This window comes from Orycteropus afer, unplaced genomic scaffold (assembly GCF_000298275.1).
Source record: "Orycteropus afer afer isolate SDZICR_OR568_19922 unplaced genomic scaffold, OryAfe1.0 scaffold00290, whole genome shotgun sequence".
In the NCBI taxonomy this organism is placed as follows: domain Eukaryota; kingdom Metazoa; phylum Chordata; class Mammalia; order Tubulidentata; family Orycteropodidae; genus Orycteropus; species Orycteropus afer.
The window spans coordinates 2,797,233-2,808,199 of NW_006921877.1; the positions used below are offsets into that span (position 1 = coordinate 2,797,233).

Sequence of the window (10,967 nt, forward strand, 5' to 3'; positions counted from 1 at the left end):
GAGTAGATTCAATGCTGAAGTAAATAAATAAAACAGTCTACTACTTAGAACTTTGTACAGTGATAGTATTTCTTGTGCTATTTAAGGGAGTAAAAATAATACATCCAGTTTATACTACAATAATCCATATGTTTGTTGACCAGCTATGAGCATTATGTTAAGCATTTTATTCATGATATCATGTTAGTTCATATCACAGTCCTATGAATTAGATGCTCTCAGTCCTTTCCTCTGTGTAATAGTTCATTCTTTGCAGTGCTCTTTGTCTTTGAGAGCCAGCTATTTCTTGGTGCTTTAAAAATATTTTACTAGGATAAGGGTCCATAACAAGTATTATAAGACTTTGGGATAATGATGGCATGAAAGCATTGTATCTAATTTTAGGTATTCTATAGCTTTTAAAAATAATATTTTTCTGTACATCAACATGCATCTTAATCATTATACCATTTTATAAGAATAAAATAAATTTATTTCCATACATCCTTTCTTCCTTTGATTATATGACTAATTGCAATCATTGAGAAATTCATTGCCATTAATAATATAATATACAGCTGAAATAAATAATCTTCATTTAAAATTTCTAGTTGTTACTCTTTTAAGTTCAGTTCTTAAGATGATCTTTATATTATCATGTTTGTGTTTAGATCTTTGTGTCAAAATTCTGAAAGAAGATAAAAATTGTCCAGGATCTACACAGTTAGTAAAGTGGTAAGTAAAAGAACACCTACATATAGAAAAAAAATTTTTTTACTTATATTTTTTGTACCTTGGATATCTTTCAGTGTTTAATGCAATTTTAGTGATTCCTCCTTTAACACTGAACAGTGATATTGCAGAACTTTGAATTTTTGCATTAAAATTTTCCTTTTTTTATGCCCATGTGAGCACAGTGTTTTCAAGTGCCATTTTCCTATTATTGTTCCCTACAAATAACTGTCAGATATTTTATATTTCTGTATCAATATTTTATATTTCTACCACATTGTGTTTTGTGTGTTTTAATCTAATTAATAGGACAAGAACTTTAGTAAGAAATTTTTTATTACTTAGTAATGAAGTAATATGGATATTTGTGAAAATAACTTTAATTTCTGGAAATGTATTTAGTCTAAAAAAGAATCTTTTTTTTTTTTAGGATGTTAGGTTGCTATGATGCTTTACAGAAAAAATATGTAAGTTCTTTTTTTTTTTACTGTTTACATTATACATTTCTAACAGCAGTTACTTTGTAGTAAAACATTAACTTGGGCAGAGGCTAGTCTAAGTTACTAAAATGTCTAAACATGTGAATATTTTTAAAAACTAATATTAACTCATGTACAGCTAATGGAATTAATACTAAATAAATTTTGCCAAGCCAGTTTCAGTTGTTTAAGAACACATATTGGGTTACAAAAATTAATGATTTTAAACGTCTTTTATATTATTTATTTACTTAGCTTCACATACCTCTTGTTTATACTATTAATAAATTATTTCTTCATAAGTGTTCAAATATAAATTTCCATTGGTGTTGCTGGTGCAGCAATCAAGTAGACTCTGAGTCATAGCAACCCTGTGTACAACAGAGTGAAACACTACCCAGTTGTACACCAGCCTCACAATCTTTGCTATCCTTGAGCCCATTGATGTAGCCAGTGTCAATCCATCTTGTTGAGGGTCTTCCTCTTTTTCACTGACCTTTTACTTTACCAAGAATGGTCCCTTCTGACCATATGACCGAAGTAGATTAGATGGAGTCTGGCCATTCTTGCTTCCAAGGAGCATTCTGGTTGCACTTTTGTTTTTTTTCCTTTTTTAATTTTGTTGTAATTTAGGTGAAAGTTTACAGAACAAATTCATCTTCCATACAGTAGTTCACGTACACTTTGTCTCATGACATTGACTATTACTGCCCACAATGCAACAACTTCCCTCCCACTTCCTCCCCATGGCCACTTCTTTGCTGTATCCATCCCTCCCATGCACTCCTACCTGCCCCCAGCTGTCTCCCTATGCATACACAGCCTTTCTATTCTCCCATGATTGATCTCTCCAAGGACTTTATCTACCTAATGTAAATGTTCAGCTCCTGTGCTTGTCTTTTGTTTTGCTAGAAGCCACAGGAGTGGGTTCCATTCCAGACCTGAACAATAGCTAGGGGCCATAGTCTTAGGGGTTCCACGAGGCTCTATCAGACCAGCAAACCTGGTCCCTTTTTTCTTTTTTTCCCCAAATGATTTTGAGTTTTGTTACACATTGTTCTCCCACTCTATCCAGGATCTCCTACATAGATCCTCCTCTGAGTGGTTGATGGTGGTAGCCAGGTACCATCTAGTTCTTCTGGTCTCATAGTTGTATAGGCTGAGGATCACATGGTGTATCAGTCCCTTGGACTAATTGTATCCATGGATCTTTAGTTTTCTTCATTCTTCTTTGCTTTGGATGAGGAGAGACCCATTGTTGCATCTAGATGTCCTCCTGCAAGCTTTTAAGATCCCAGTCGCTACTCACCAAAGTAGGATATGGATTAATGTTTTTGTGTAGTATGTTATGCCAGTTGACCTTGATGTCCCCTGTGACCATGGTCCCGAGCCCACAGGTCAACTACTCGCTCCCTCTGGGTAGCTGGTTGTGGCTAAGAATGACTACAACCTTGTCCCTTGTCAGCTCTACTATATACCTGGAAATTCTTACAGAACATACAAATACACTTGTTGAAACATTGTCTGCCAACCCTATACATGGTCATGGGCACACTACTCCCTGCACAGACATACCTAATCGTTCAGCTTGTCCACCCATCTATCCACCTATATATCAATGTTTGCCATCATTGACAATACAGTACTGTATGGGCAAAAAGGTTCATCTTTGTTGTCTGTACCTCCCATGCACCTCTCTATGTCTTTCTCTTCCTCAGTGCCACAGTGTTGATCAATCACATTTGGTACATTGCCCTTCTCTTCACCCAAATCAATAATTGTCTCTACCTATCTAGCAGTGTTCCTTCCCCTCCCTTCCCCTCCCACTCCTGGTAACCAACAAAGAAAATTTCCTTCCATGTATAAACCTTTCCTTGACTTTTTACAATAATGGACTGAAACAATATTTGTCTATACTGGTTACCTAGTGCCACTCTGACAAGAAATATACCACAAATGGGATGGCCTTAACAAACAGGAGTTTATTCTTATAATTTGGAGGCTTTTGGTCCAAGTTCAAAGTGACAGGCTCTAGGGGCTGGGTGAAAGCCCCTCAACCTTGGGGTCCAGCTCTGCCTCCTGCTCCTGGCCCACTGGAGCTACAGGTGTTTCTTCACTCAGACAGCTGCTGGCTGCTGAGGCTGAGAAGCCCCAAGGTTAACAAGTAAAAGGGCACACACAGCAGACCATTACTTAAGTCCATTGTAAGTCCCAAAGTCGAAAGAGCATAGCAGGCTCCTGAGCAATGACACGGCTACATGCAGGGTCCAAGCATGCCATAGGCTAGAGACCATTCCCAAGGCTTCTCCTTATATACAGGAAGCAGACCACATCCCAAAGGCAGCTACTCAGCTGCTTGTGGTAGATTCCACCATGGAGTTGATTGCCAGTCTCATCATGGGGAATAACTACCACCAGCTGCCCAGCCACTCAACCAGGCCCAGCCAAGTTGACAAACATAACCACAACATTGTCCATCTGTGGTTGATTTATTTCACTCCAAGTTCATCCATGTTTATGTGGTGTTTTGCAGATTCTACATTAATCTTTAAGGTTGCATAGTATTCCATTGTGTGTATGTATCATAGTTTGGTTATCCCTTCTTCTGTTGATGGGCACCTAGGTTGTTTCCATCTTTTTGCTCTTGTAAGTAGTTCTGCTATCAACATAGGTGTTGGCTGTACTTCTTCCAGGACAAATTTGTTCATTCTTCTGGCAGTCCATGGTATTTTCAGTGTTCTTCACCAACACCATAATTCAAAGGCATCAGTTTTTCTTTGGTCTTCCTTATTCATTGTCCAACTTTCATATGCATATGAGGCAACTGAAAATACCATGGCTTGGGTTAGGCACACCTTAGCCTTCATAGTGACATCTTTCCTTCTTAACATTTTAAAGAGATCTTTTACAACAGATTTTCCCAGTGCAACATGACGTCTGATTTCTTGACTGCTGCTTCCATGGGTGTTGATTGTGGATCCAAGTAAAATGAATATTTGACAACTTTAATCTTTTCTCTATTTATCATGATGTTGCTTGTTCGCCCAGTTGTGGAGATTTTTGTTTTCTTTATGTTGAGGTGTAATCCATAATGAAGACTGTGGTCTTTGATCTTCATCAGTTAATGCTTTAAGTCATCTTCATTTTCAGCAAGCAAGGTTTTGTCATCTGCATATTGCAGTTTGTTAATGAGTCTTCCTCCAATCCTAAGGCTGCGTTCTTCTTCATATAGTCCAGTTTCTCAGTTTATTTGCTCAGAGCACAGACTGAATAAGTGTGGTGAAAGGATAAACCTTGACACCACTTCCTGATTTTAAATGATGCACTATTGTTCTGGGTTACCTAGTGCCACTCTGACAAGAATATACACCACAAATGGGACGGCTTTAACAAACAGGAGTTTATTCTTCTAATTTTTGGAGGCTAGAAGTCCAGGTTCCAAGTGCCAGGCTCTAGGGGCTGGATGAAAGCTGAGACAGTGCAGGAAGACTAGCCCCTTAGGTCAGAAGGCACTCAAAATACAAGTGGGAAAGAGCTGCATCATCAGAGTAGAATCAACCTTAATGATATGGATAAAGTAAAGCTTTAGGGACCTCCATTTGCTGACGTGGCACAACTCAATTTGAGGAGAAACAGCTGTAAACATCCATTAATAATCACAACATGGAATGTATGAAGTATGAATCTAGGAAAATTGGAAGTTGTCAGAAATTAAATGGAGTACATAAAGATTGATAACCTAGGCATTAGTGAGCTGAAATGGACTGGTTTTGGCCAGTTTGAATTAGACAACCATATGATCTGCTATGCTGGGAATGGTGTGGCATTCATCATCACAAAGGATGTTTCAAGCTCTGTCCTGAAGTACAATGCTATCAGTGATAGGATAATATCCATACACCTACAAGGAAGACCAATTAATACTACTATTATTCAAATTTATGCACCAACCACCAAAGCCAAAGATGAAGAAATTAAAGATTTTTATCCACTTCTGCACACTGAAATTGACCGAACACACAATCAAGATGTGTTAATTATCACTGGTGACTAGAATGCAAAAGTGGAAACAAAGAAGAATTACCAGTAGTTGGAAATTTTGACATTGGTAACAGACATAATGCTGGAGACCACATGATAGAATTTTGCAAGACCAATGGCTTATTCATTGCAAATACCTTTTTTCAACAACACAAACAGCAGCTATACACCTGGATATCACCACATGGAGTACACAGGAATCAGAATGACTACATCTATGGCAAGAGGCAATGGAAAAGCTCTATCTTCAGCCAAAACAAGGCCAGGAGCTGATTGTGGAAGAGACCATCAGCTGCTCATATGCAAGTTCAACTTGAAGTTGAAGACAATTAAAACAAGTCCACGAGAGCCACAATATGACCTTGAATATATCCCTCCTGAATTTAGAGACCCATCTAAAGAACAGATTTGACGCACTGAAGACCAATAACCTAAAACCAGAAGAATTATGGGATGACATCAAGAACATCATCCATGAAGAAAGAAAGAGGTCATTAAAAAGATAAGAAAGGAAGAAAAAACAAAGTGGATGTCAGAAGAGGCTCTGAAAATTGCCCATGAGCAGAGAGTAGCTAAAGCAAATGGAAGAAATGACCAGATAAAAGAGCTGAACAGAAGATTTCAAAGAGCAGCTCAAGAAGACTATAATTACTATAATGAAATGTGCAAAGACCTGGAGTTAGAAAACCAAAAGGGAAGAACACGCTCAGCATTTCTCAAGCTGAAAGAACTGAGGAAAAAATTCAAGCGCAAGTTGCAATATTGAAAGATTCTATGGGCAAAATATTGAATGATGTGTTGTTGTTGTTGTTGTTATGTGATGTCAAGTTGGACCCAACTTATAGCGACCTCTCCTTGGGTTTCCGAGGCAGTATCACTACAGAAGTAGATTGCCCAACCTTCCTTCCAAGGAGTGTCTGGTGGGTTTGAACCACCAGCCTTCTGGTTAGCAGTCAAGTGCCTTAGGCACTACACTACCAGAGCTCCTATTGAATGATATAGGAAGCATCAAAAGAAGATGGAAGGAATACACAGAGTCATTGTATCAAAAAGACCTAGTCTATCTTCATCCATTTCAGGAGGTGGCATATGATCAAGAACCAATGGTATTGAAGGAAGAAGTTGAAGGTGCACTGAAGGAACTGGTGAAGAACAAGGCACTAGGAATTGACAGAACACTCATTGAGATGTTTCAACAAACAGATGGCCCACTGGAGGCACTCACCCGGTTGTGCCAAGAGATTTGGAGGACAGCTACCTGGCCAACTAACTGAAGCAGATCCATATTTGTACCCATTCCAAAGAAAGGTGACCACAGAATGTGAAAATTATCGAACAATATCATTAATATCGCACACAAGTAAAATCTTACTGAAGGTAAAGTAATTCAAAAACAGTTGGAGCAATATATTGACAGAGAACTTCCAGAAATGCAAGCTGGATTCAGAAGAGGACACGGAAAAAGGGATATCATTGCTGATGTCAGATGGATCTTGGCTCAAAGCAAAGAATACCAGAAAGATGTTTATTTGTGTTTTATTGACTATGCAAAGGCATTCGATTGGATGGATCATAACAAATTATGGGTAACAATGAGAAGAATGGGAATTCCAGAACACTTAATTGTACTCATGAGGAACCTGTATATAGACCAAGAGGCTGTCGTTCAAACAGATCAAGGGGACACTGCATGGTTTAAAATCAAGAAGGGAGTATGTCAGGGGTGTATCCTTTCACCATATTTATTTAATCTATATGCTAAGCAAATAATCTGAGAAGCAAGACTATATATGAAGAAGAATGTGGCATCAGAATTGGAGGAAGAATCATTAACAATCTGCAATACACTGACAGCACAACTTTGCTTGCTGAAAGTAGGGATGACTTGAAGCACTTACTGATGAAGATTAAAGAATACAGTCTGCAGTATGGAATACATTTCAATATAAAGAAAACAAAAATCCTCACAACTCAACCTATAAGCAGCATCAAAATAATTGGAGAAAAGATTGAAGTTGTTAAAGACTTCACACTTCACATTGCTCGGTTCTACAATCGATGCCAGTGGAAGCAGTAGCCAGGACATCAGAAGACATACAACAATGGGCAAATCGGCTGCAAAGGACCTCTCTCAAGTGCTGAAGAACAAAGATATCTCCTTTAGGACTAAGGTGCACCTGACACAAGCTATGGTATTTTGGTATGCATGTGAGAGCTGGACAATGAGTAAGGAAGATCGAAGATTTGATGCTTTTGAGTTGTGGTGCTGGCAAAGAATGCTGAGAGTGCCATGGACTGCTAAAAGATCTAACAAATCTGTCCTGGAGGAAGTGCAGCCAGAATGCTCCTTGGAGGTGAGAATGGCCAGACTTGGTCTCACCTACTTTGGTCATGTTGTCAGAAGGGGTCATTCCCTGGAGAAGGATGTCATACTTGGTAAGGTGGATGGGCAGCGAAGGAGGGGAAGGCACTCAACGAGATGGTTTGACACAGGGGTTGCAGCAATGGGCTCAAGTATAGCAAGGATTGCGGAGCTGGTGCAGGACCGGGCAGAGTTCCGTACTGCTGTGCATAGGTTCACTATAGTTGGAAACAACTCGACGGCACCTAACAACAACAATAGAAGTCCGAGTTCCAAGTGCCAGGCTTTAGGGGCTGGATGAAAGCTCCTCAACCTTGGGTTTCAGCTCTGCCTCCTGTTCCTGGGCCACTGAAGCTAGAGACTTTTCTTCACTCAGCTGCTGCCTGCTGAGACTGACAAGCCCAATGTTGACAAGTAAAAAGGCATAGTCCCAATGTTACCAAACCACACAGCAGGCCATTAGTTTAAGTCCACTGAAAGTCCCAAGGTCAGCAGAGTGTGGCAGACTGCTGAACAATGACTCTCTACATGCAGGGTTCAAGTGTGCCGTAAGCTAGAAACCATTCCCAAAGCTGTTTCTTATATATGGGAAGCAGACCGCATACCCAAAGCAGCTACTTAGTTGCTCCAATGGATTCCACCATGGAGTTAATTACTAGTCTCATCATGGGGAATAACTACATTCAGCTGCCCAGCCACTCCACCAGGCCCAGCAAAATTGACACACAAACTTAACCACCACAAGTATCCCCTTGTTCTGTTCGAACAACAGCCTCCTGGTCTATGTACAGTTCCTCATGAGCACAATTAAGTGTTCTAGAATTCCCATTCTTCTCAATGTTATCCATAAATTATTATGATCCATACAAATGCCTTTACATAGTCAGTAAAACACAGGTAATCATCTTTCTAGTATTTGCTTTCAGCCAAGATCCATGTGACATCAGAAATGATATACCTTATTCCATGCCCTCTTCTGAATCCAGCTTGAATTTCTGGAAGTTCCTGTCAATACACTGCTGCCACTATTTTTTAATTTTTAATTATTTTGCATAATTTTACTTGTATGTGGTATTAATGATATTGTTCAAATATCATTAGTTGTTCATTAATTGTTCCACTACTTGTCTGTCCGTTTGTCATATTGTGGTTTGTATGTTGCTGTGAGGCTAGAGACTATGCCACCAGTATTTCAAATACCAGCAGGGTCACCTATGGTGGACAGGTTCCAGCCGAGGTTCCAGGCTAAGACAGACTGGGAAGAAGGAAGGCCATCCACTTCTCAAAACATTGGCCAGTGAAAACCTTATGAATAGTAGTGTTTTGAAACACTGTCTGATGCATTACTAGAACTTTCCCTTAGTCTAGGGTAAATTACCACAAATTCTGAAGTAAAATTTTAACTCATGAGATTTTACTATAGATTAGAAGCCTTTTTGCCTACTTAGTATATGTTTATCAACATATGTAAAGAAGTCCAGTCCTAAGAAAAATTGTGACAAGGATAAGTTTTTGTTTGTTTTTTAATATTTTTATTGTGATTTGGGTCAAAGTTTACAGAGCAAATTAGTTTCCCATTCAACTATATATGCACGTTTTGTTTTGTGATACTAGTTGCATCCCCTCAATGTAACAGCACTTTTCCCACCTCCTCCCTGGACTCCCCGTTTCCAGTTGTCCTTTCCTGTCCCTTCCTCCATTCTGAACTTTGTTTTTGAGCAAATGCTGCCCTTTTGGTCTTGTATGGTTGATTGTTCTGAGGAGTACATTCCTCACAGGTGTTATTTATTCACTTTATAGGCCTGTATATTGTTTGGGTGAAAGGTGACGCCCAGATGTGGGAAGATAAGTTTTTATCCATGGTCCCCTACCTCCCTCATTAAGGCATTAAGCATTAAGCACTGAAGTACTTGCTATGTGCTAGATCAAGGTAGGCAGGCCTGGGGCTCAAGGGCTGCTTTTCACTTGGGGGAAGCTCTATTTTAAGGTCAGGGCCTGAGGTAGGCGGCCTGGGGCTTGGGGGCACCTCTATTTTAAGGCCAAGGCCTGAGGTACCATGCCTGAGGCTCGGGGGCTGCTTTTTGCTTGTGGGCAGTTCTATTTTAAGGCCTGAACAGAGGTAGGCAGGCGCAGAGGGGTTAGGAACAACTAAGGGAGATGAACCTGTCTGTCAGTTTGTTAACCTGTGGTGGCTTATTTATTGCTGTGAGGCTAGAGGCTGTGCCTCCAGTGTTGCAAAATGCCAGCAGGGTTACCCACGGTGGACAGGTTTCAGCAGAGCTTCCAGGCTAAGACAGACTCGGAAGAAGGAAAAGGCCATCCACTTCTCAAACAATTGGCCAGTGAAAACCTTATGAATAGCAGTGAAACACTGTCTGATATATTACTGGAAAACTTTATGAATAGCCCTGAAAATTGTTCAATATAGTGCTGGAAGATGAACCTATTAGGTCAAAAGGCACTCAAAATTTGACTGGGGAAGAGCTGACTCCTCAGAGTAGAGATTACCTTAACAATATGGATAGAGTAGTACTTTCGGGACCTCCACTGGCTGATGTGGCGCAACTCAAAATGAGTAGAAACAGATGCAAGCATCCATTAATAATTAGAACACGAAATGTACAAATTATTAATCTAGGAAAACTGGAAGTTGTCGAAAATGAAATGGAACACATAAAGATTGATATCCTAGGCATTAGTGAGCTGAAATAATGGACTAGTTTTGGCCATTTTGAGTCAGACAACCATATGATCTAATATGCCAGGAATGACAAATTAAAGAGGAATGGTGTGGCATTCATCATCACAGAGACTGTTTCAAGATCTGTCCTGAAGTATAACACTGTCAGTGATAGGATAACATCCATATGCCTACAAGGAAGACCAGGTAATACTACTATTATTCAAATCTATACACCAACCACCAAAAGCCAAAAATGAGGAGATTGAAGATTTCTACCAACTCCTGCAGTCTGAAATTGACCAAACATACAATCAAGATGTGTTGATTATCACTGGGGACTGGAATGCAAAAGTTGGAAACAAAGAAGAGTTGCCAGTAGTTGGAAAAGATGGCCTTGGTGATAGAAATAATGCTGGAGAGCACATGAGAGGACTTTGCAAGACCAAAAACTTATTCATTGCAAATATCTTTTTTGAACAAGATAAGCAACAGCTATACATGTGGACTTCACCAGATGGAATACACAGGAAGCAGATTGACTACTTCTGTGGCAAGAGGCAATAGAGAAGTTCAATATCTTTGGCCAAAACCAGGCCTGGAGCTGATTGTGGAACAGACCATCAACTGCTCATATGCAAGTTCAAGTTGAAGCTGAAGACAATTAAAACAAGTCCATGAGAGCCAAAATTTG

General features: G+C 39.6%; 1 protein-coding gene across 1 annotated transcript in view; it reads left to right on the forward strand.

Moving 5' to 3' along the window:
- The window catches only part of HORMAD1 (HORMA domain containing 1), a 72,419-nt gene that overhangs the window by 2,716 nt on the left and 58,736 nt on the right, over positions 1-10,967 (forward strand). Inside the window, exons 3-4 of the mRNA XM_007950933.1 lie at positions 651-714; positions 1,142-1,178. Of these exons, the coding sequence (XP_007949124.1) occupies positions 651-714; positions 1,142-1,178 (101 nt within the window). The remainder of the gene's footprint in view (positions 1-650; positions 715-1,141; positions 1,179-10,967) is intronic.